The sequence below is a fragment of the Sus scrofa genome, chromosome 6, assembly GCF_000003025.6.
Source record: "Sus scrofa isolate TJ Tabasco breed Duroc chromosome 6, Sscrofa11.1, whole genome shotgun sequence".
Lineage (NCBI taxonomy): Eukaryota > Metazoa > Chordata > Mammalia > Artiodactyla > Suidae > Sus > Sus scrofa.
Genome location: NC_010448.4, coordinates 91659337 through 91686190, shown reverse-complemented (window position 1 = coordinate 91686190; position 26854 = coordinate 91659337). Strand labels below are relative to the sequence as shown.

General features: G+C 38.9%; 1 protein-coding gene across 3 annotated transcripts in view; it reads left to right on the top strand.

Annotated features, from left to right (window-relative positions):
- The window catches only part of KIAA0319L (KIAA0319 like), a 117127-nt gene that overhangs the window by 61600 nt on the left and 28673 nt on the right, over positions 1-26854 (top strand). For all 3 annotated transcript variants that reach the window (XM_021095912.1, XM_021095911.1, XM_021095913.1), the window contains exons 4-8: positions 12351-12597; positions 15720-15821; positions 19387-19484; positions 24409-24496; positions 25929-26021. In XM_021095912.1, coding sequence (XP_020951571.1) covers positions 12351-12597; positions 15720-15821; positions 19387-19484; positions 24409-24496; positions 25929-26021 — 628 coding nt within the window. The remainder of the gene's footprint in view (positions 1-12350; positions 12598-15719; positions 15822-19386; positions 19485-24408; positions 24497-25928; positions 26022-26854) is intronic.

The following is a 26854-nucleotide window of genomic DNA, read 5'->3' as shown; positions in this document are numbered from 1 at the left end:
TATGGGACAATATAAAGCAGGCCAATCTATGCATAATATGGATTCCAGAAGGAGAAAAAGGGGATTGAAAATATATTTGAAGAAATTATAGCTGAAAACTTTCCAAATCTAAAGGAAACAGATACCAAGAGGCCCACAGAGAGCCCCAAACACGTTGAACCCTAACAGGCCCACACCAAGACAAATTATAATAAAAATGGCAAAAGTTAAAGAAGATTCTGAAGGCAGCAAGACAAAAACAGTTAATTATAAGGGAACACCCCTAAGTCTAGCAGCTGATTTCTCTACAGAAACACGATAGGCCAAAAGAGAGTGGCAAGATATATTCAAAGTTCTAAAAAGGAAGAATTTGCAGCCTAGGATACTCTACGCAGAAAGAATATCATCATAGGAGAAATAAAGAATTTCTTCAACGAACAAAAACTGAAAGAGTACAGCAATACTAAATAAACTCATTATCACCATGGGAAAGTAATCACTTAAATAAGCCAGTATACAGATCTAAAAGGGGGAAAAATCTATTGTAAAAGCAACAATAAACACAAAAATAACAGTAAAAGGATATATGTGAAGGTGCTAGGAAAAAACTTCATAAAATGTGGGTAAGGAAAATAAGAAAATCTAGATTTTTTTTTTTTTTAAAGCATGTATGACTATCAGGGTAAAGCAAGGAGATATAGGGACGGGTTGACATAGAAAAACGGGGCAACTGCAAATCCAAACCAAAGAATACACAGAAAAACTAAAAAGAGGACACAAGCGTAAGATAAAAGGAAATCATTCAACCAAAAAAAGAAAAGAACAAAAGAGAAACATAGACTCAACTGGAAAACAAGGTTTAAAGTGGCAATAAATACATCTTTATCAGTAATTACCTTAAATCTCAATGGACTGAATGCTCCAATGAAAAGACATAGGTAGAATGGCAGACTGGATGAAAAAAGAAGGGCCTACAGTATGCTATCTACAAGAGACTCACCTTAGGGCAAAGGACACTTATAAATTGAAAGTGAGGGGAACAAAAAAGATATTTCAGGTGAATGGAAAAGACAAGAAAGCAGGAGTTGAAATAGTCATATCATACAAAGTGACTTTAAAACAAAGGCCATAAAGAAAGACAAAGAAGGATACTATTTAATAATAAAAGGATCCATTCAAGAAGAGGATATTCACTTGTTAATATATATGTCCCTAATATAGAAGCACCCAAATACATACAACAGATGCTAACAGACATTAACAGGAGAAATTGATGGGAATACAATAATAGTAGGAGACTTTAACGCTCTGGACAGAAAATCGCCAAGGCAACAGAGATCCTAAATGACACAATAGGGAAGTAGACTTAATTGATGTTTTCAGGACCTTACATCATCAAAAAAAAAATCAGAATATCATTCTTTTCAAGTGCACATGGAACATTCTCAAGGATTGACCACATACTGGGGCACAAAACTAACCTCTGCCAATGTAAGAGTATAGAAATTATTTCAAGTATCTTCTCTGACCACAATGGCATGAAACTAGAAATCAATCGTAGGAAAAGAAAGGAGGAGAAACTGACTACATGGAAACTAGACACCATGCTACTAAAAAAAAAAAAAAAAACCAATGGGCCAATGAGGAAATCAAGAGGGAAATTAAAAAATACCTTGAGACAAATGATAATGAATATAGAATCTATGGGATTCTGCAAAAGCAGTGCTTAGAGGGAAGTTCATAGCAATACAGACCTTCCTCAAAAAAGAAGAACAATCTCAAATCAACAACTTAAGCTACTACCTAAAAGTATTAGAAAAAGAAGAACAAAAGTCAGCACAAAGAAGGAAATCATAAAGATTTATGAGGGGAAATATAGAGATTCAAAAAGACAATAGAAAAAAAAATGAATAAAACCAAGAGCTGGCTCTTTAAAAGGGTAAACAAAAATTTTTTTTTTTTTGTCTTTTTGCTATTTCTTTGGGCCGCTCCCGTGGCATATGGAGGTTCCCAGGCTAGGGGTTGAATCGGAGCTGTAGCCACTGGCCCACGCCAGAGCCACAGCAACGCGGGATCTGAGCCGCATCTGCAACCTACACCACAGCTCACGGCAACGCCGGATCGTTAACCCACTGAGCAAGGGCAGGGACTGAACCCAAAACCTCATGGTTCCTAGTCGGATTCATTAACCACTGCGCCACGACGGGAACTCCTAAAAGGGTAAACAAAATTGACAAACCTCTGGCCAGACCCCCAAAGAAGAGGAGAGAAGGAAACTCAAACAAAATAAATTAAAAAGGTGGGTTTTCTGTTGTGGCTCAGCAGTAGTGAACCTGACTAATATCCATGAGGATGCAGGGTTGGTCCCTGGCCTGGCTCAGTGAGTTAAGGATCTGGCATTGCTGTGAGCTGTGGTGTAGGCTGCAGATGCAGCTCGGATCTGGCATTGCTGTGGCTGTGGTGTAGGCCAGCAGCTACAGCTCCAATTTGACCCCTAGCCTGGGAACTTCCATGTGCTGTGGCTGTGGCCCTAAAAAGACAAATAGAAAGAAATGAAAAAAAAATCTCAATGGATACTGCAGAAATACAGAAAACCATAAGAAAGTACTATGAACAATTATTTGCCAACAAATTTGACAACCTAGAAGAACTGAACAACTTCCTAAAGACATACAGCCCGCCAAAACTGAATCAAGAGAAATAGATCAATTGAACAGACTGATCACTAGAAATGAAATTGAATGTATAATAAAAACACTCCCTACAAACAAAAGTCCAGGACCAGATGGCTTCACAGGTGAATTCTACCAAACATACAGAGAACTTATACCCATCTTTTTAAAACTTTTCTAGAAGGTTGAAAATGAAAGAATAATCCGAATGATATCCTATGAAACCACCATCACCCTAATACCAAAACCAGACAAAGATACTACCAGAAAAGAAAGTTACAGGCCAATATCTTTGATGACTATAGACGCAAAAATTCTCAACCAAATTTTAGCCAACCGAATCCAACAACGCATAAAAAAGATCATATACCATGACCAAGTGAGATTCATCCCAAGTTCACAAGGATAGTTCAGCATACGCAAGTCAATCAGTGTCATACATCACATAACAAAAGTCAAAAACCACATGATCATCTCAATATATGCAGAAAAAGCATTTGACAAATCCAACATATCCATTCATGATGAAAACTTACCAAAGTGGGTATAGAAGGAACATATCTTAACATAATAAAAGCCATTTATGACAAATCCACAGCCAATATAATACTCAATGGAGAAAAGCTAAAACCTTCCTGCTAAAATCTGGAACAAGACAAGGGTACCCACTCTCGCCACTTTTATTCAACATATTGTTGCAAGTCCTAGCCACAGCAATCAGACAAAAGAAATAAAAGGTATCCAAATTGGAAGAGAAGAGGTAAAATTGTCATTCTATGCAGATGACATGATACTATATATAGAAAACCCTAAAGACTCCACACAAAAACTACTCAAACTGATCAATTAATTCAGCAAAGTAGCAGGATTCAAGAGTAACATTCAGAAATTGGTGGGATTTCTGTGTACTAACAATGAAATATAGAAAAGGGATATAAAAATGTAAAACCTTTTAAAATCACACCCCCAAAAATTAAATACCTAGGAGTAAACCTAACCAAGGAGGTAAAAGACTCATATTCCAAGAACTGTAAAATATTAATCAGGGAAATTAAAGAGGATTCAAATAAATGGGAAGCTATTCCATGTTCCTGGTTTGGAAGAATTAATGTCATTAAAATGGCCATACTAGCCAAAGCAGTCTACAGGTTCAATTCAATCCTTATCAAATTATCCATGACATTTTTCACAGAACTAGAACAAACAATCCAAAAATATATATGGAACCATAAAAGACCCAGAATTGCCAAAGCAATCCTGAAGAACAAAAACCAAGCAGGAGGCATAACTCTCCCAGACTTAAGACAGTATTACAAAGCTACAGTCATCAAGACAGTGTAGTACTAGTACCAAAACAGATATACAAACCAATGGAATGGAATAGAGAACCCAGAAATAAATTCAGACACCTATGGTCAATTAATCTTTGACAATGGAAGCAAGAATATAAAATGGAAAATAGTCTTTTAAGCAAGTGGTGCTGGGAAAACTGGACAGCTGCATGTAAATCAGTGACACTAGAACACCCCCCCACACCATGCACAAAAATAAACTCAAAATGGCTTAAAGACTTAAACATAAGACAAGACACCATCAAACTCCTAGAAGAGAACATGGGCAGAACATTCTCTGACATCAGTTGTACAAATGTTTTCTTAGGTCATTCTCCTAAAGCAATAGAAATGAAAATAATGGAACCTAGTCAAACTTAGAAGCTTTTTTGAACAGCAGAGGAAACCTTAAAGTGAAAACAAAAAACAAAAAAACAACCTATGGAATGGGAGAAAATAGATTCAAACTGTGCAACTGACAAGGGCTTAGTCTCCAAAATATACAAACAACTCACACAACTCAACAGCAAAAAACAAACCCAATTGAAAAATGGGCAGAAGACCTGAATAGACATTTCTCTAAAGAAGACATAAAGATGGCCAACAGGCACATGAAAAAATGCTCAGCATCACTAATTATTAGAGAAATGAAGATCAAAACTACAATGAAGTGCTACTTCACACCGGTCAGAATGGCCATCTTTAGTAGGTCTACAAATAACAAATGCTGGAGAGGGTGTGGAGAAAAGGGAACCCCCCTACACTGTTGGTGGGAATGTAAATTGGTCCAACCACTATGGAAAACAGTATGGAGGTGCCTCAGAAAACTAAATATAGAACTATCGTTTGACCCAACAATGCCACTCCTGGGCATATATCCAGACCAAACTTTCATTGAAAAAGACACATGCTAGAGTTCCAATTGTGGTGCAGCAGAGACGAATCCAACTAGGAACCATGAGGTCGTGGGTTTGATCCCTGGCCTCACCCAGTGGGTCAAGGATCTGGCGTTGCCATGAGCTGCGGTGTAGGTCACAGACATGGCTCGGATCTGGTGTTGCTGTGACTGTGGCATAGGCCGGCGGCAATAGCTCTGATTGGACCCCTAGCCTGGGAACCTCTATATGCCATGGAGCAAAAAAGAAAAAAGAAAAAGAAACAAACTCAAAGACATGGAGAACAGACTTGTGGGTGTCAAGGGGGAGGGAATTTGGGGTTAGTAGATGCAAGCTATTACATTTAGAATGGATAAATCACAAAATCCTAAAAAGTCAAAAAGACAAAAAACAAACAAACAAACAAACAAAAAAACAAAAACACATGCACCCATATGTTCATTGCAGTACTATTACAATAGCCAAGACATGGAGACAACCTGAATGTCCACTGACAGATGAATGGATTAAGATGTGGTACATATATACAATAGAATACTACTCAGCCATGAAAAGAAGAAAATAATGCCATTTTCAGCAACATGGATGGAACTAGAGACGTAATAAGCATAGAGAGAGAAAAACAAATACCACGTGATATCACTTGTATCTGGAATGTAATATATGGCACAAATGGACCTATCTACAGAAAAGAAATAGACTCATGGACATAGAGAACAGACTTGTGGTTGCCAAGGGGGAGGAGGAGGGAGTGGGATGGACTGGAAGCTGGGGGTTAGTAGATGCAAATTATTGCATTTAGAGTAGATAAGTGATGAGACCCTGCTGTATTGCATAGGGAACTGTATCTAATCACTTGTGCTGGAATATGATGGAGGATAATGTGAGACAAAGAATATATGAATATATATATATATATATAAAACTGGGTCACCTTATTGTACAGAAGAAATTGACAACATTTTAAATCAATGATAATAAAAGATTAAAAAAAAAAGAAATAAACCCACAGACATAGAAAACAAACTTATGGTTACCAAAGGGGAAAGGGTGCAGGGGAGGGATAAATGAGGAGTTTGTGATTTACATGTATACACTGCTATGTATAAAATAGATCACCATCAAGGACCTATATAGACAGGGAACTATACTCACTATTTTGTAATAACCTGAAAGGGAAAAGAATCTGAAAAAGAATATATATACTCAAGGAGTTCCTGTTGAGGCTCAGCGGGTTAAGAATCTGACTAGTATCCATGAGGATGTGGGTTGGATCCCTGGCCTTGCTCAGTGGGTTAAGAATCCAGCAGCGTTGCCACAAGCTGTGGCCTAGGTTGAAGATATGGCTCGGGTCTAGTATTGCTATGACTGTGGCATAGGCTGGCAGCTGCAGTTCCTTAGCCCTCATGCTATATATTATACTCCTGTGGCTTTGTAACTGGCAGTTTGTACCTCTTGATCTCCTTCACCTATTTTTCTTCCACCCGTCACCCCCATCCTTCAGGCCTTTTCCTTCTGGCAACCATGTTAGTTCTCTGTAGCTATGAGTCCTATTTTTGTTTTGTTTATTTGTTTTTTAGATTCCACTTATAAATAAGATCATATGGCATTTACCTCTTACATATTTTACGTAGCATAATACTCCCTAAATGTATCCATGTTATTGCAAATGGCAAGATATCCCTTTCTTTAGAGGTGAGTAATATTCCCTTTTGTATATAGTACCACTTCATTCATTCATCTGTTGATGAACATTTAGATCGCTTTCATATGTTGGCTGTTGTAAAGAATGTTGCATTGGAGTTCCCGTTGTGGCTCAGTGGTTAACGAATCTGACTAGGAACCATGAGGTTGTGGTTTCCATTCCTGGCCTTACTTAGCAGGTTAAGGATCCGGTGTTGCTGTGAGCTGTGGTGTAGGTTCCAGAGGAGGCTCGGGTCCCACGTTGCTGTGGCTGTGGTGTAGGCTGGCAGCTACAGGTCCGATTAGACCCCTAGCCTGGGATCCTCCATATGCTGTGGGTGTGGCCCTAGAAAAGACAGGGGGGAGGAAAAAAAAAAGGAATGTTGCATTGAACATTGGTGTGCATATCTTTTCAAATTAGTGATTTTTTCTTTGGGTAAATACCCAGTTGTGGAATTTCTGGATTATATGGCACTCCTTTTTTCAATTTTTTGAGGAGCCATCATACTGTTTTTCGTAGTGGCTGCACTGATTTACAATTCCACCAACAGTGCATGAGGATTGTCTTTTCTCCACATTCTCACTGACACCTGGTATTTGTCGTCTTTTTGGTGATAGCCATTCTGACACTTGTGAGGTGGTATCTCATTATGGTTTGCTTTACATTTCCCTGATGATGATTTGTGTTGTTGAGCATCTTTTCACTTTGTCTTTTGGCCACATGTATACCTTTTTTGGAATAATATCTGTTCACTTCCTGTGTACATTTTTAAATTGGGTTTTTTTGATGTTGAGTTGTATGAGTTCTTTGTATATTATGGATATCAATCCCTTATCAGATGTATCATTTGCAAATATTTCCTCTGATTTAATAGGCCCTTGTTCATTTTGTTGATTTCCTTTACTGTGCAAATGCTTTTTAGTTTGATGTAGTCCATTTGTTTTTTGTTTTTTGTTTTTTTGCTTTTGTTTCTCTTGCATGAGGAGACAGATTGAAAAAAATCAATATTGATTTTGTGCTAAGACTGATGTCACGTAGATGACTGCCTATGTTTTCTTCAAGGAGTTTTATAGGTTTAGGGCTTACATTTAAGTCTTTAAGCATTTTGAGTTTAAATTTGTATATGATGTGAGTAGTCCAGTTTCATTCTTTTGTGTGTAGCTGACCAATTTTCCCAACACCATTCATTGAATAGACTGTCTTTTCCCCATTGTATATTCTTGCCTCCTTTGTTGTACATTAAATTAATCATATAAGCATGGGCTTATTTCTGGGCTCTCTGTTCTGTTCCATTGATCTGTGTATCTGTTTTTATGTCACTACCATATTGTTTTGATCATTGTAGCTTTATAGTATAGTTTTCCATGGTTTTTTTGGTGGTGGTGTTTTGCTTTTTAGGGCTGCATCTGCAGCATATGGAAGTTCCCAGGCTAAGGGTCGAATCAGAACTACAGCTGCCGGCCTATGCCACAGCTATAGCAACAGAAGATCCAAGCTGTTTCTGTGACCTACACCACAGCTCACAGAAACACCAGATCCCCAACCCCTTGAGTGAGGCCAGGGATCTAACCTGAATCCTCATGGATACCATTCAGATTCGTGTCCACTGTGCCACAATGGGAACTACCTGTCAGATTTATGTCTGCTGCACTACAGCGGGAACTCCCTGTACTATAGTTTTAAATCAGGGAGCATGATAGATACCTCCAGCTTTGTACTTCTTTCTCAAAATTGCTTTGGCTATCCAGGATCTTTTGTGTTTCCATACAAATACTCAAATTATGAAGAATGCTTTTTTTTTTTTTTTTTTTTTTTTTTTTTGTCTTTTTTGCTATTTCTTTGGGCTGCTCCCACGTCATATGGAGGTTCCCAGGCTAGGGGTCTAATCGGAGCTGTAGCTGCCAGCCTACGCCAGAGCCACAGCAACGCAGGATCCGAGCTCCATCTGCAACCTACACCACAGCTCACGGAAATGCCGGATCATTAACCCACTGAGCAAGGGCAGGGACCGAACCCGCAACCTCATGGTTCCTAGTCAGATTTCGTTAACTACTGTGCCACGATGGGAACTCCTTTTTTTTTTTTTTTTTTTCCCTTTGATAGGAAATGCACTGAATCTGTAGATTGTCTTGGATAATGCGGTTATTTTAACAATATTAATTTTTTCAAAAATTTTTCTTTTTTTTCCTTCTTTTTTTTTAAATTTTATTTTCCCACTGTACAGCAGGGGATCAAGTTATCCTTACATGTATACATTACAATTACATTTTTTTCCCCACCCTTTGTCCTGTTGCAACATGAGTATCTAGACAAAATTCTCAATGCTACTCAGCAGGATCTCCTTGTAAATATTAATTTTTATAATCCATGAGTGTGATATATTTTTCCATTTGTCTGTCATCTTCAGTTTCTTTCATGAATGTCTTGGTAAAAATCTTCATAATATTTATTTATTCATTCACTTATTATTTAGGTATAGTCGATGTATAATATTGTATAAGTTTCAGGTGTTCAACATAGTGATTTGTAATTTTTAAAGGTTATACTCCATTTATAGTCATTATAAAATATTGGTTGTATTCCCTGTGTTGTACAGTATGTCCTTGTAGCTTATTTATTTTTTTACATAGTAGTTTGAACCTCTTAATCCCCTACCCTGTCTTGCCCCTTTCCTGTTCTCTTTCCCCAGTGGTAACCATTAGTTTATTCTCTATATCTGTGAGCCTGCTTCTTTTTTGTTATATTACTAGTTTGGTTATTTTTTAGATTCAGCATAAACATGTAAGTGATTTTGTACAATATTTGTCTTTCTCTGACTTATTTCACTTAGCCTAATATGCTCCAAAGTCCATCTCTTGCTGTTGCAAATGGCAAAATTTCATTCTTTTTTATTGTTGAATAGTATTCCATTGTGTGTGTGCGTGTGTGTGTGTCTGTGTGTGTGTGTACATACCACACCTTCCTTATCCATTCTTCTGTTAATGGACACTTAGGTTGCTTCCATATCTTAGCTATTGTAAATAATGCTGCAATGAACATTTTTGGATCGGTGCTTTTGTTTTTTACAGACATATAGCCAGGAGTCAAATTGCTGGGTCATATGGTAGTTCTATTTTTGGTTTTTTGAAAAACCTCCATGCTGTTTTCCACAGTGACTGTACCAATTGATATTCCTACCAACAGTGTACAAGGACTCCCTTTTCTTGTTCATCAATGTCTTATCGTTTTCAGAGTACAGATCTTTATAAACTCTTTGGTTAGATTTGTTCCTAGGTATATTTAATTTAACTTAATTTTAATTTAATTTTTTTATTTTATTATTTATTTGCTGCACCTGCAGCATATGGAAGTTTGCAGGCTAGAGGTCGAATTGGAGTTGCAGCTGCAGGCCTTTGCCACAGCCATAGCAACGCTGGATGCAAGCCCACATCTGCCCTGAACCTGTGCCACAGCTTGTGGCAATGCCAGATCCTTAACCCACTGAGTGAGGCCAGGGATCAAACACACATCCTTATGTACACTATGTCAGGTATTTAACCCACTGAACCACAATGGGAACTCAGGTATTTTATTATTTTTGATGCAGTTGTAAATGAGATTGTTTTCTTAATTTCTCTTTCTGATAGATCTTTATGAATGTATAAAAATGCAACAGATTTCTATATATTAATTTTATGTCCTGTAAAATGTATTTACTGAATTCATGTATTAGTTCTAATAGTTTTTTGGTAGTGTCTTTAGGATTTTCTCTGTATAGTATCATGTCATCTACAAATAGTGAAGGTATTACTTCTTCCTTTCCAGTTCAGATTCCCTTAATTTCCTATTCTTGTCTGATTGCTGTGTCTAGGACTTCCAGTAGTATATTGAATAAAAAAGGCATGTGTGGGCATCCTTATCTTACTCTTGATCTAAGAGGAAATGCTTTCAGATTTTTACCATTGAGTATCATGTTGGCCAAGTGCTTGTTATACATTTGTGGTATGTTTTCTTCAGTACTTTTCAAACAGTTTTTAATCATATATGAATGTTGAATTTTATCAAAAGCTTTTTTGCATCTCTTAAGATGATTATGATTTTTATTCTTCAGTTTGTTAATGTATATCACATTGATTGATTTATGAATATTGAATTATCCCTGATTCCTTGAGATAAATCCCATTTGCTCATGATATATGATCCTTTTTAATTTTTTTCTTTTCTTTTTTTTTTTTTTGTCTTTTTGCCATTTCTGGGGCCGCTCCCGCGGCATGTGGAGGTTCCCAGGCTAGGGGTCTAATCGGACCTGTAGCCGCCGGCCTACGCCACAGCCACAGCAACTCGGGATCCAAGCCGTGTCTGCAACCTACACCACAGCTCACGGCAACGCTGGTTTCTTAACCCACTGAGCAAGGACAGGGATGGAACCCGCAACCTCATGGTTCCTAGTCGGATTCATTAACCTCTGAGCCACGATGGGAACTCCTTTAATGTATTATTGACTTTGGTCACTTCCCTGTGTATAATCCTTTCATTAGCATCATTAACGTGGCTGCTGCTGCTTTTTTTTGTTTGTTTGTCTTTTTGTCTTTTCTAGGGCCGCACTTGCTGCATATACAGGTTCCCAGGCTAGGGGTCTAATCGGACCTGTAGCCGCAGGCCTACGCCACAGCCACAGCAGTGCTGGATCCGAGCTTGTCTGCGACCTACACCACAGCTCACAGCAATGCTGGATCCTTAATCCACTGAGCAAGGCCAGGGATCGAACCCGCAACCTCATGGTTCCTAGTCGGATTTGTCAACCACTGAGCCATGACGGGAACTCCAACCTGGCTTTTTAAAGTGACATCTAATGTCTTCTTTATTCTGGCCCCAGACTGTCTTTTCAGTTCATCTTCTCTTACTCCCCATCTCTCACTTTGCTCATGACCCTCATTTCTCAACACTAGCCTTCTTTTTTTTTTTTTTTTTTGTCTTTTGTCTTTTTGTCTTTTGTTGTTGTTGTTGTTGCTATTTCTTGGGCCGCTCCCGCGGCATATGGAGGTTCCCAGGCTAGGGGTGAATCGGAGCTGTAGCCACCGGCCTACGCCAGAGCCACAGCAACGCGGGATCCGAGCCACGTCTGCAACCTACACCACAGCTCACGGCAACACCGCATCGTTAACCCACTGAGCAAGGGCAGGGACCGAACCCGCAACCTCATGGTTCCTAGTCGGATTCGTTAACCACTGTGCCACGACGGGAACTCCAACACTAGCCTTCTTAATCTCATTTTTTGTGCCTATACTCATCTCTCACCTCAGTCTCTTGTCTAGGTTACCCTTTAAAACTCTCAGAACTCTCTACCTCCAGGAAGTCTTTATTTATTTAAACCATCCTCTTTCACATGCTTGCTCTCTCCAAGAAAGAGCAGTACTCTCAGATTGTGTTTCTTTGGTTCATCATAGTTCTTATAAGTTTATTCACCATTTCAGCTTATGTTTCCAGCTATTTCTCCCCCACTAGATTGTGTACTTATTGAGTACAGTGATTATGTTTCATTTATATGTTGGATCCACAGGCCTGTTTTATAATAGGTACTTAGTACATATTGTAGAAAGATTGAATTGTAAAAGATAAGTGAGAAAAGAAGTTAAAGTACATAGTATGATTATACTGTTTAAGCAAAGCTCTTTGCATAGAAAAAAATACTGAGCAAATTTATATCAACATTTTCATACCAGTTTGGGTGGTAAGATTAGTTTCTTTAATTTCTTTAAACTGGCTGTATAACTTTTGCCTATTCAAATGAATTTTTGCATTTCTCTAGGTCCACAAGGCAGTTATAATTTCTAATCCCTTAACCACAGACCAGACTGAGAAGATTGCTGGTTGGTCAAAGAATGTATCAGTTCAACCTGAAACGTCCGAGGACCCTGGTACTACTTCTAGTGTTCAGCAAGTAAAAAGCCCTGGGAAAATGCAGGTTGCTACCCCTCTGCCAGTGGCTCCCTCCTACAGTTATGCTACCTCTACCCCCCAGACCTCATTCCAGAGCACCTCAACACCATACCCAGGTGAGGCCCTTTGCTTCTGCTCTTGGAGATAGGATAGGAAAATAGAGCTTTTGATCAAAGTGTTCCCCTTTAGTGGAAAGAAAGGAAGGAGGCATGACTTTTGAATACTATAGATTAGAAAAAAATAATCCCATTAATGTCCCTGTAATTATAGGACTTGGGCTCTCAATCCTTTTTTTCAGTAAGCTCCAACCTGTGGGAATGTATGAGGCTCATTTCCTAGAGCCAGATTCTAGGTGCCCAGGACTTAAAGGCAGAAGATACAATTAAATAATATTCAAGGAACCAAGCAAACAGAGGCCACTGGAAAGAGTTGGATCTGTACCCCTGTTTGCCTTCCGAATGGCTGATTGTAGGTCAGATATTTCTGTCTCTGATTTTGACAGCATCTTTATATATATATATAGAGAGAGAGAGAGAGAGAGACTTTTTTTTTTTTTAAGGGCTGTAGGCGTGGCGTATGGAAGTTCCCAGGCTAGAGGGCTACAGCTGCCAGCCCATGCCACAGCAACAGCAGATCCGAGCTGCATCTGTGACCTACACCGCAGCTTGCAGCAACGCTGGATCCTTAATTCACTGAGCAGGGCCAGGGATTGGCCCATATCCTCATGGGTACTAGTTGGGTTCATTTATGCTGAGCCACAAGGGGAACTCTGCATCTTTATCTTTTTTTTTTTTTTTTTTTTTTTCTGTCTTTTTGCTATTTATTGGGCCGCTTCCGCGGCATATGGAGATTCCCAGGCTAGGGGTTGAATCGGAGCTGTAGCCATCGGCCTACGCCAGAGCCACAGCAACGCGGGATCCGAGCCGCGTCTGCAACCTACACCACAGCTCACGGCAACGCCGGATCGTCAACCCACTGAGCAAGGGCAGGGACCGAACCCGCAACCTCATGGTTCCTAGTCGGATTCATTAACCACTGCGCCACGACGGGAACTCCTGCCTCTTTATCTTTAAAGCAACTCATAGGGAGGAGATTTAAATAAGAGTGTTGCCTTATTAAGCCTACGCTTCCTAGCTTCCATTCTAAGGTATTAGGAGGAAATGGTTAATCAAGAAAACTGTGTCAATCCCCTGAAAAAGTCAACAGGGTGAAGCAAAACCAGTGAAAGTGAATTTTTGCCAATTTTTAATTTCCTAAATTCTCCTTTGGTGGTAATATAACATGAAATATTAAGGTTTCAATTCTGAGACACTAAGGTAATTTTTGTATTCAGATATAATGGTTGTAGTTTCTGGTGTAATTATGAAAGATTTGGGCTGTGCTGTATTTTTGTCCATTATGCTTTCTCTGATTATAGTGGTTTCTTTCTTTTCTTTTCTTTCTTTTTTTTTCTTTTTTGGAAAGTTACTTCAGCAATTCTTATTCTACCTCCTGGGGTATCTAAAGGCTGAAGCTTCCATAATGAATGGTTTCATTTCTCCCCGAGTGCAATGTTCCCAAGCAGATGGATAAAATCTCAAATTTCATATTTGTCTCTTTTCATCTCCCTGTCTTGAAATATAGATGGACCAGCCAGTTGTTTGCTTTAAGCTCTCTAGTTCCTGGGTCTCATACCAAATGAACAGTTATTGTTAGAGAAATAAGATTTATATAATCAGTGGTTCTCAACAGCCTGTAAACATTTTGGGTTGTTAAAACTGTGGAGGAGGGGTGCTACTGACATCTAGTGGGTAGGGACTAGGGCTACTGCTAAACATCCTAGAGTGCACAGGACAACCTCTTCCCCCTCCAAACAAAGAATTATCTAGTTGAAAATGTCAGTAGTGCCAAAGTTGAGAAACATGGAATAGCTGGTGAATAGTATAAAGGCAGTATCTAGCTATTAGCTGATGTGGGTGTTCTGAAAATGCTAAAGTAGATCACCTTAAACTGAAGTGGTCTGGGAAGATTTCTTGGAGAGAACACTGGCTTTTAAGCTAGAAACAAGGTACAGTATTTAGAATAAAGTAGGCACATGTCCCATTTGAAAGAAATAGCTTTAGGAAAGTCTCCATGAGTAGACCATGGCTTATATGGAGCATAAGAGGGAAAATGAAAATAACTAGATTCAGAATTAGCAGGGGTGAAATGATGTCATCAGATGATGAGGGTCTCTAATGCCAGGTTAGGAGTTTGGCCTTAAACATGGAGTGGGAGTTGGGGTCTTAAGTAGGAGAGTATCATAGTGGGTGAGTATTTTAGAAAAATTCATGGTGATACGTGTTTTAGGAAGACAGAGTAGAATGGGTTAGAATGGGGAGAGGCAGCAGTAGGAAGACTAGTTAAGATTCTTGGAATTATCTCAATCTATAGCTGCAACAATTGAAATGGAAAGAAAATTAAGGCTGGCCTTGTTGACATTTCTCCTAGGAACTTCATATATGTATTTAATTTAATTAATTATTTTTAATTTAACTTTTTTTTTAGGGCCACACCTGTAGCCTACAGAAGTTCCCAGGCTAGGGGTAGAATCAGAGCTGCAGCTGCCGGCCTACACCACAGCCATAGCCACGCAGGGTCTGAGCTACGTCTGTGATTACACCACAGCTCACTGCAACACTGGATCCTTAACCCACTGAACGAGGCCGGAGATTGAACCCACATCCTTGTGTATATTTGTCGGGTTTGTTACCTCTGAGCCACAACAGGAACTCTGATATATATGTATTTTATTAGAATGTTATATATCAGCATAAAGATTGTCCTTGAAAATGAGATGAACTCTATTTATTGAAATCTGTGGAAAGTACTCTATAAAGAGGGCTTACGGACACACCATAGTTAAAAGGCAATGGAGAAAAACTCAGAAAGGAAGAAAGTAGAATAATATGGTGTCATGATAACCAAGAGTTTTAAGATAGAGGCAGCCAGCAGTATTAGATGCCATAGAGGTGAGGGTGAGGGTTAGAAACAGCTGTTAGATTTGCTAAGATGCAGTTTGTTGATGACCTCTAAAGATCCTTTTCAATGAAAAAGTGCTGGGGAAAAAAATCACATTTCAGGGGATTAGAGAGTAGATAGATAAGAAAGGCAGTAGCTGAATATTGTTTATAGAAGAAATTTGGCCCCCAGAGGAAGGAAAGAAATGAGATAGTTTGGATCTAATTTCTTATATTTTGTATATTTTCTTTGTTTCCAGTTGTAAAGGAACTGGTGGTCTCTGCTGGAAACAGTGTCCAAATTACCCTGCCTAAGAATGAAGTTCAGTTAAATGCATATGTTCTTCCAGAACCACTTGCAGGTAAAATAATCCTCTTATACTTGTATAATGTTTTAACTCATATGATATCTACATCCCTTAACTCATTTACTTGTTGTATAAGTCCTGTGAGAATAGGATATGGCTTGTGCATGCACAAATATTTATGTGATATGAAAGGCAATATAATAAAATGTTTGAGATCATAGGCTTTGATGTCAAGGCTGGGTTCAAATCCTAACTCAGTCATTAGCTGAATGATTTTAAGCAAGTTATTTAACTTCTCTTAAATTCCCATTTTTTTCTTAGTAAAATGAGGCTAATAATTCCTACTTTATAAGATTACTTTAAGGGCAAAATGAAATGGTATATAAGGTGCTTACTTCTTTGCCTAGCACATAGTTAATGCTCATTAAATATAGATTGTATTATACCCACTTAAAAGAGGAAGAAACTGAGACCCAGGTTAACCTGTTTGTTTTGGCCAAACAACTCGTAAACAGCAGATATAGAACTTGTAGAGAAGTTATTCAAGACTACTGCTAATATAGATTTGTCACCTAAAAAAATGCAAGTCCAATGTGATATACAAAATTCAAATTTATAAAATATATAAATTAGGGGATGATTAATTTATTATTTAAGAAAACTTTTGTATTTTGAGCATCTGTTTCTTGAAGTATATGTTAATATGCCAGGGTTTTACTTATAAACACATGTTCTCTTAAGACTATCTGTAACATGAAATGTAGCATACTTTGACAGAAGATGATTGCATTGGGTTTGTGTTACTCTTTTTTTTTTTTTTTTTTGTCTTTTTGCCATTTTCTTGGGCCGCTCTTGCGGCATATGGAGGTTCCCAGGCTAGGGGTCCAATCGGAGCTATAGCCACCAGCCTACACCAGAGCCACAGCAACCCTGGATCCGAGCCATGTCTGCAACCTACACCACAGCTCACGGCAATGCCGGATCGTTAACCCACTGAGCAAGGCCAGGGATCGAACCTGCAACCTCATGGTTCCTAGTCAGGTTCGTTAACCACTGCACCATGACGGGAACTCCTGGGTTTGTGTTACTCTTGTTATAAGGTTAGTCAAGTACTTCGTTATAAGGTTAGTTAAGCAAAATGTCACACTTTATTCAGGATGGGGTCCTCCCATTTTAGGTACACATGTTTCCAATACAATATCCCTACTTTCTGGGCCAAATACCAAATAGTGTATTTATGCAGAAAATGCTTTTCCAGAGCCTAAATGCCCTCTCTGTTCTATATTTCTGCCCTCAAATTGAATTTTCCGTATCAATTCATTCCACCATCCTGGAGAGAAACGTTTTCCTTTTCTCCTCTGGTGGTAAGTTGAAGGTTCAGGTGAGGAAAGAACTGCTTTGAGCTGCCATTGCTTCCACTCTTTTGTGAAAGATATCCTGGGCTCTGTTGTATTTTCTTTTCTTTTTATTATTTATTATTTTTTCTTTTTTTTTTGCTTTTTAAGGCTGCACTCTCAGCATATGAAAGTTCTCAGGCTAGGGGTCGAATCAGAGCTGCAGTTGCTGGCCTACACCATAGCCACAGCAATGCGGGATCCAAGCTTACACCACAGCTCACGGCAACGCCAGATGTCTGACCCACTGAGTGAGGCCAGGGATCAGACCCACATCCTCATGGATACAAGTCAGATTTCATTTCCTCTGTGCCACAACAGGAACTCCTGTTATTTTTCTTTTTTCTTTTTTTTTTTTTTTGTCTTTTTGCCTTTTCTAGGGCCACTTCCTGTGGCATATGAAGGTTCCCAGGCTAGGGGTCTAATCGGAGCTGTAGCCGCCGGCCTACGCCAGAGCCACAGCCACGTGGAATCCGAGCTGCGTCTGCAACCTACACCACAGCTCACGGCAATGCCATATCCTTAACCCACTGAGCAAGGCCAGGGACCGAACCCGCAACCTCATGGTTCCTAGTCCCCGCAACCTCATGGTTCCTAGTCGGATTCGTTAACCACTGAGCCACGATGGGAACTCCTATGTTTTCTTTTCTAACCCCTATTCGAATATACATTTCTGTGAATTAATATCACCTGGTATATCAGTATTCAAGAACATATCAGTTTGATTCTCCTGTCCCCAGGTTCTTCAGCCTTTATCAGGAACATGAGATGGATGGTTTCAAACTTTCGAAGATTGGGGATGATGAGGCAGGACCAGCTCTTCCTGTTCTTCATCCCCTTCATTTCCCGTGGCAGTCCCTGAAACACCTCTCAGGATCCCTCTAGGGTTCAGAGGCATGGTTTGAAAACCACTGCCCTAGATCATTAAAACCAGCATTCTGTCTAATAGACCTACGCAGTTGTACCTACCCTTGGGCAAGTTTCTATCTGTAAGGCATAATCCGTCCCCTGAGTATTTCTGTCCTAGGAATAGTGTCATTTTTTGAAATTTGTGTTGCTAGCCTTAGATGTTATAAAATTGTCAGTTCCCAAACTAGTGTGAATCTCTTTTCTCTGTGGAGAAAAATTTCCAGGCACAGTTCAAGAAATGTTATCCCTTAAAACAAGTCCCGCTTCTGCTTCTTTCCTGTTCCTCACCCAGCTAACTTCTGCATATACATTTATGAGAGCTGCCTGGGGCCAACGACTGGCCAAAACAAAGCTAGTATTTTCTGGAGGAAGGAAGAGTAATAGATCTTGTATCTTAGGCTTATAAAATAAAATCCAATCTTAAGATGAAGCCTGTTTGGAATCAGGTTCTATGTGTTAACTTTACCTTTTGACCTCATGAAATAAGAAAAAGACAATTATTCTCTGTAAGCATTTGAGGTTTCTTTTGCTATTCTTTTCTTTTTTCCTTTTTGGGTAGTAACTTAAACTAAACCTTCCTACCAAATCTCACCCTTTCCTAGCCTTTGCATTTTGTTCTAAAAAGTATTTAAGACCTCTTAACTGGGGAGGGATTCCATTAGGTAACAGGGTCTGTCCTCTTCTACCCAGTCATATAGTCCAAGGTACCAATGAGGACCATTTAATGCTTCATTTGATCTTAATTAATTTCAGTGGGGCCTGTTTTAAATGGGCCATACCCTACCATCTTCTGCAGTGTGTTATTTAGCTCAGCGGGAATGAAGTAGCTCTTTTAACTCACCAGGGTGCGATGACCTCAGTGAGAGGAGCATTGTTAGCACTCTCTAAAAAGCTATTTTTGAACCATGTTATTTAGAAGTCATTGCTGTTCTTTGTTGCAAAAGAAGTTTTGTAAGAAAATGGCCTTTGTTCCCTGTGAGTTCATCCATAGTGGTTGGTGGGGCATGTATTTTCCCTGGGGTGCCACACTATGAGCAACCTGGTATTTGGGGGAGGACCGGCCCAAAGCAGGGTGGTTAAGGGCAGGAATGAACACTGCTGGGAGAGAGTGGAAGAAGCTTTAGCAGTAGTTGAGTCAGCAGAATCTCCTCTTTATTTCAACAGACTATTTGGTTTCCCTTTAGGTTTCGGGGTGAAAATTTTAAAACTAAGGCCTTGTCAAGGTTTGGAAGAGATTTGTTATAGACAGGCTGTGTGGCTGCCCTCTCTGTGTGTAGGTGTGTATTTTCATGATTTTTGTAACTGCCCTTCTATAGGAGAAACCTACACCTACGACTGGCAGCTGATTACTCATCCTAAAGACTACAGTGGAGAAATGGAAGGGAAACATTCCCAGGTCCTCAAACTATCCAAGGTGAATTTGCCTCCTGTCCTTTGCAGGGCTGGGCTAGAGGTGTTGACCATTTTCTAAAATGTATAATATAGAATTTTCTGTCCACACTTAAGTCAGGAATAATTTTTCAGAAGTGAATCCTCCAAAAGTCTGGCTGGCTGACATCCAGTATTTGTTAGTGTATGATTCTCAAATTTTCACTTATGGTAAGAATACTGTATAAGCATAGTGGTGACAGCTGAAAATATACACTAAACAGCTTTTAAGGGTAACATAAGGATTTCAGAATTTGGGAGATAAGCTAGGTTATTTGTGGCCACATGACTGAGTAAGGCTTAGTCTTTTTTGGGATTTAGTGTTGTTATTAAGAGTCATAAAAATGCTCATATTCTTTGGCCAAGCAGTCTCATTCATTCATTCATTTATTCACTCATTCTTTCTTTCAACAACTGTTCATTGTAAACTAGTCATATGGCAGGTATTGGAGATTTACCAGTGACTTAGTCATAATGACATTCAAGGACAATAGTATTTAGTAGGTACTGCTGACCAGAAGCAGGTAGTTAAAACAGGGATACATTAGGTCAGTGCAAGGGATATCAAAGCCCTGGGTAGTTAGAGTAGATTTCTTAGAGTTTGCTTAGTTGAGTCATGAAAGGTAACTAACTTATTGGGTAAAAGTGGGGTGATAATACCCCAAACAGAGGAAGTAATATGTCCATTGGGACAAATAATAGAGAGAAATGTGGGGAAAAGGGAATTATATGTGATTCATCCTGACTGGACTCTAAGGTCTGAGAAGAGCAGTGGCACAAGTTTGAGAGTTGCAGGGGCCAGATTGTACAGAGCCTTGTGTGCCAGAGTAAGGATTTTATATCTTATCTGGAGGGAATATGGAACCTTTGAAAGGTTTTAAGTAGGAGAATGACATGTTCAGATTTTCAGTTTAAAAAGATCACCCTGATTGCAGATTGGTGGGGTTAAGACCCAAATTAGGGAGATCAGTGAGGAATCTGTTGAAAAATGTAGGTGTGAGATGATGATAGTCTGAGTGAAAATAAATAAATAAATAAATAAAATAAAACTTAAAAACCACCTATTTAGCTCATACCATGTATCAGACACAGTGCTGATTGTTTTATATAATTATTTCATTTAATCTTCCTAACAACCCCACGATGCAAGTATTGATATCTTTTTTAAAATGACAAAACTGAAAAATAGAGAGCCCTCCTACATTGTTGGTGGGATTGTAAATTGGTGTACAGCCACTATGGAAGATGGTATGGCGGTTCCTCAGAAAACTAAAAATAGAGTTGTTCATCAATCCCGGTCCTGGGGATATATCCAGACAAAACTATAATTCGAAAAGATACATGCACCCCTATATTCATGTCCATCAACAGATGAACAGATAAAGATGTTAGGGTATGTACACATACACACACACACTGGAATACTACTCAGTCATAAAAAGCAATTAAAAAAATGCCACTTGCAACAACATGGATGAATTTAGAGATTATCATACTGAGCAAAGTAAGTCAGAAAGAGAAGGACAAATACCATATGATATCAGTTATACATGTAATTTTAAATACAACACATGTGAACATATCTATGAAACAAACAGACTTACAGACATAGAGGACAGACTTGCGGCTGCCAAGGAGGAGGGGGTTGAGGGTGGGACGGATTGGGAGTTTGGGATTAGCAGATGTAAACTAGTATATATAAGATGGATAAACAATAAGATCCTGCTGTGTAGCACAGGGAACTATATTCAATATCCTATGATAAACCATAGTGGAAAATAATATGAAAAATTATATATATATGTATGTATAACTGAATCACTTTACTGTATAGCAGAAACTAATTCAACATTGTAAATCAACTATACTTCAATAAAATTTTAAAAATAAATAAATAAAAATTAGAAAAATAAAATGGTTTGGCCAAAGTGCACAAAGCTATTAAATGGTAGATTTGAACTGGAACTTTCCATCTCTGAAAGTCCATACTTTTAACAACTGTGCTATGACGAATGGTTAAAAACTAAGATGATGGTGGTATGAACAGAGAGAAGTGGGTGGATTTGAGAAATATTTTGGAGGTCAACTTGATAAAACTTGGTGATTAATTAATTGGGTGCAGTTGTTGGAGAAGTCTAGGATAATTCTAGCCTTTTGGCTTAGGCACCTGGATGGATGTTGGTGTGTTTGTGGTGATATTCACTGAAATGAAGAGCATAGAAAGAGGAGAGAGGGAGAGGTTTGAAAACGATTAATTCATTTTGGGACACAGTGAGTTTGAGGTACCTGTGAAACATTTGAGTGGAGGTGGCCAGTATGTAGCTGGAGGTGAGGGGCTAGAGATCAGGATACAGATCTGGTATGGAGATATAAATTTGTACATCAACCTCAAATAGATGACATCTGAAAACATGGTGATAGATAATATCAGCCAGAGTATGTAAAGTAAATAAATAAACAGATTGCACTGGAATTCTGGGGAACACTTACTGAAGGTAAGGCAGGAAGAGGAAACGTAAGAAAATGAGGAGTAGGTACAGAAATAAACTCCAAGAAAGGAGAGCATTGCAAGAAGGAAGTGGTCAGAAATGCTCCATGCAATCAATTAATATTTACCCAAAGGAGATAACTCAAAAGAAAGAAAGAAGTCATTCTACCTGAAAGACATCCATCATAGTAGCATTAGTTATAATAGTAAAAATTTGGAAACAACCCAAATATCTAACTATGTGAAATGCTTGTATGAATTATGGCACATTTATTCATGTACTATTCTGAAGCTATTGAAACGACTATTAAAAATATTATTCTAATGGGAAAGTGTTCATGCTAAATGAGCGGAAGAAGGAACAATAAAAAGTTTGATGCACACTGTAAGCTAGGCCATGAATACTGCTGAAATATGAGCTCTTTATAATCATCTTCAAACTCCAAGCCTGGGACAGTGACCAGAATATAATTGGTTCCCAGTAAGAGTTGAACAGATGAGCTGTTTATAGCTATTTTTTGGTATGTGGTCAAGATTAGAAGGAAAGAAGAAAAATATGATTAATTGGTATGTTAGGACAGTCAGATTGTGGGTAATTTTTTTTCTTTTATGTTCATACTGGTAGTAGAAATCAGGAGGGAAAAATACTCAGATATTTGAGAGCTATTTGGTGTTTTTTCAAAATGTTTTTCTTTGCAGAGATGATTGTTTTAATTTCATAACTCTGTGAAGTAGGATGGTTGGGCCCTTAATGTTCTTCTGGAAAGAAAATGGGAGTACAGAGATTTTAAAATCCCTTCTGTTATTCTAGAGTCAACTAGTAATAAAATTCACATTAAAAGCTATGGGTTTTTAGTTTATAATTTATTGTTTCATCTCTCCAGCTAGTTTACTTTCCCCGTTTTGAAAACAGTGCAAGAAGAGGAGATTGCAAGAATCATCATTGGAAAATTCAGATATATATTTTATTTAATTAAAAAAATTTTTTTCTGCTCACAAATTTTATTTTATTATTATTTTTAATTTTTTTTGTGATTTTTTTATTCTTTTCCATTATAGCTGGTTTACAATGTTCTGTCAGTTTTCTACTATACAGCATGGTGACAATTTAAAAAATTTTTAAATTTGTTTTGTTTTATTTTTATTTTATTTTATTAGTATTAGTATTATTATTTTTTTATGGCCACACCCATAGCATGTGGAAGTTCCTGGGCCAGAGATTGAATCTAAGCTGCAGCTACCACAATGCTGGGTCTTTTTTTTTTTTTTTTTTTTTAACTCAGTGAGTTTTATAGTTGTACAAACATCATCACAACCCAATTTTACAATATTTCCATCCCAAACCTCCAGTTTTACAATATTTTCATCCCCTTCCAACTTGTCTCCTTTGTTAACTGTAAGTTTTTCAAAGTCTGTGAATCAGTTTCTGTTTTGCAAAGAACTTCATTGTATCCTTTTTTTTAGATTCCATATATAAGTGATAGTATATGACATTTGTGTTTCACTGTTTAACTCCACTTAGCATGATAACTTCTAGGTCCATCCATTATTTCATTATTTTTTATGGTTGAGCAGTATTCCATTGTGTACATGTACCACATCTTTATCCATGCCTCTGTCAATGGACATTTAGGTTGTTTCCATGTCTTGGCTATTGTATATAGTGGTGCAGTGAACATTGGGATACATGTATCTTTTCGAGTCATGGTCTTCCCTGGATAGATGCCCAGGAGTGGGATTGCTGGATCAAATGGTAATTCTATTTTTAGTTTTCTGAGGCATTGCCATTCTGTTTTCCATGATGGTTGCACCAAGTTACATTCCCAGCAACAGTGTATTAGAGTTCCCTTTTCTCCACACCCTCTCCAGCATTTATTGTTTGTACACTTTTGATGATGGCCGTTCTTGTTAGTGTAAGGTGGTACCTCTTAGTTTTGATTTGCATGTGTCTAATAATTAGTGATGTTGAACATCTTTTCACATATTTTTTTTTGGCCATCTGTATGTCTTTGGAGAATTGTCTGTTTATATCTTCTGCCCATTTTTTGATGGGGTTTGCTTTTTTGGTATTGAGCTACAGGATGTGTTTATATATTTTGGAGATTAATCCCTTGTCAGTCGCTTCATTTGCAAATATTTTGTCCAATTCTGTGGGTTGTCTTTTCATTTTGTTTAGGGTTTCCTTTGATGTGCAAAAACTTTTAAGTTTAATTAGGTCCCATTTGTTTATTTTTTTAACACCAGATCCTTTAACCCACTGCTCCTGGCTGGGGATTAAACTCATGCCTCCACAGTGACCTAAGCTGCTATAGTTGGAGTCTTAACCCACTGCACCACAGTTGTAACTCCAGATATATGTGTTATTTTAAATATAATTGCTGCTGTTTGTGGTTGTTTAAAAGATCTTCTCTCACTTCTGCAGCTCACTCCAGGCCTGTATGAATTCAGAGTGATTGTAGATGGTCAAAATGCCCACGGGGAAGGCTATGTGAATGTGACAGTAAAACCAGGTATGTTTCCCAGCCCTGCCCATGTTTTTATTGCTCCCTCTGCACGATTCCCAAGAAGATGGAGATCTAACTTGGATTTTTAATTTCCTTTCTTTTCTGGTAAAGAATGTCTTGGGCAATTCCTAGTTCAGTGTAGTAAAAGGTTAGAGTGGCAGAGTGTAGATAGTTTGGTTCTAGTTGGAACACCTGACTGGGCAGGAAACGTTAGTCACATGGCCCGCAGTGCAGTATGGCCTGTCTGCTTGAGAATTATTGCTCCAGGTGAGTCATGCTGGGAGAGGACCATATGTCATAATTAAGAGACACAAGAAAGCCAGGAGAGTGGGAGAAACATGTAGAAAGAAAACCAGGCCAGTGGCTGGTTCTGTCTGATTTCTCTCCAGAAATACGGGCCTTTGCATGCAGAATTCCTCATTTAAAGCTTGCCAGTCCTCTTTCACTGTGGAAGACACATCCCATCATTCTTTTTAGATCATCCTGGTATATTACAAGACATTACCTTGTTTTGCATTTTTAGAAAAATTTAAAGGAAGTTGGAAAGTGGCATATACTGGCACCGTTTTTTTCCCTTTTTTCTTTTTAGGGCTGTACCTGTGGCATATGGAAGTTCCTGGGCTAGGGATCCAATCAGAGCTGCAGCTGCTGGCCTACACCACAGCCACAGCAATGCCAGATCTGAGCCACATCTACAACCTACATTGCAGCTTGTGACAACACCAGATCCTTAACCCCCTGAGCGAGGCCAGGGATCAGAACCACATCCTTAAGGACATGATGTTGGGTTCTTAACCCCTGAGCTACAATGGGAACTCCTGGCACAAATTTTTAATACTGTTTTCTGTCTTTGTTGGTAATAAATTTCCTTGTCATTCCTTCCTTGAACTTTGTAGCCAGGGTAATCCTTGCACCTTCTTAAACATGTGTGTAGCATAAAGACCATTTGATCATCTCTGAAGGAGAAAAGGCTGCTGGGTTATAGTTCTGTCATTTGAGTGGATCAGAGCCTAGTCACCTCACACACAATCAGCTCAGGGATGGTTGAGAAATCACTCATTATCTTTTTTAGGACAGTCTGTGCCAAGGGGTAGTTTACCTGCCAAGGCCTTTATTGAACAAAGCTTGTTGGTTGTCCACCTCTACTCAGCATGTCTGAAAGCAGTCACTTGCTGCTCTAGTACTTCTAATGTACTAGATAGTAAATGAGCATTGAAAGAATGCACAGCTTTAACAATCATCAGGATTGGAAGAGGCTTTAACATTCCCAGGTGTCTTAGGTTAGAATGGCAGGTCGATCTTGTAACTTTCCCACTTGCGATGCTTCAGCTATCAATTATGTAATGGAAACTGTCTTGTATTCCACCCAGATATGGCCTTTTCCTCCTATAATTTATAAAGCCCCTCTTCCAATATCTTCTGTGTCACATTCTTGCAGAGCCTCGTAAGAATCGGCCTCCTGTTGCCATTGTGTCACCACAGTTCCAGGAGATCTCTCTGCCAACTACTTCTACAGTCATTGATGGCAGCCGTGAGTACCTGTCTAGGGATGATGTTTTAGACGAGTATTTACTGTGTATTCTGGTAGAAGATTTGGGGCCAGCTGTGTTTGCATACTGTTTAGGTCAGTACTCTTGGCTACGTTATCAGAAGACCAACCATTTGAAGCAACTGATTAGGAAGTAAAAATGAGATAGGCCCTGTTTAAAATCCCCTATGGGTTGTCTGAAGTAATATTTTTGAGATGGTAAAAAAGTGGGATTATTCATGTACTTAGCATTATTTTAGTTGAAACTTGCTGGTTTTCAAATTTGCTTAGCTGGACTTGTCATTCTCAGTTATGGAAACAAAGCTCCTTCCTCTCATGACAAGATAAGGAACTGGAGGTCTTGACAAAGAGCTCTCACTCAGCCATTACTGCCTAACAAGATTCTTGTCAGCCTTCTTCTGGAGAGACTCACAGAATGTACTCCACACCCTTGCCTGGGCTCATTAACATTTTACCCTTCAGAGCAGTGTCACCTGATGGGTGACATGAGAGGATTTCTGGGTCTCAGCCATCCATCCTGGCTATGTATATGCAGGTTTTGGGCCTGTTGTCTCACCAGGTTTTGCTTGATTTCTTTTTTCTTTCTTTTTTTTTTTTTTAGGGCCACACCTATGGCACATGGAAGTTCCCACGCTAGGGGTCACATCGGAGCTGTAGCTACCAGCCTACACCACAGCCCACGGCAACGCCGGATCCTTAACCCGCTGAATGAGGCCAGGGATTGAACCCACATCCTCATGGATACCAGTTGGGTTCTTAACCTGCTAGAGCCACAATGGGAACTCCTGCGTGGGGTCTTTTTCAACCCATTAAGG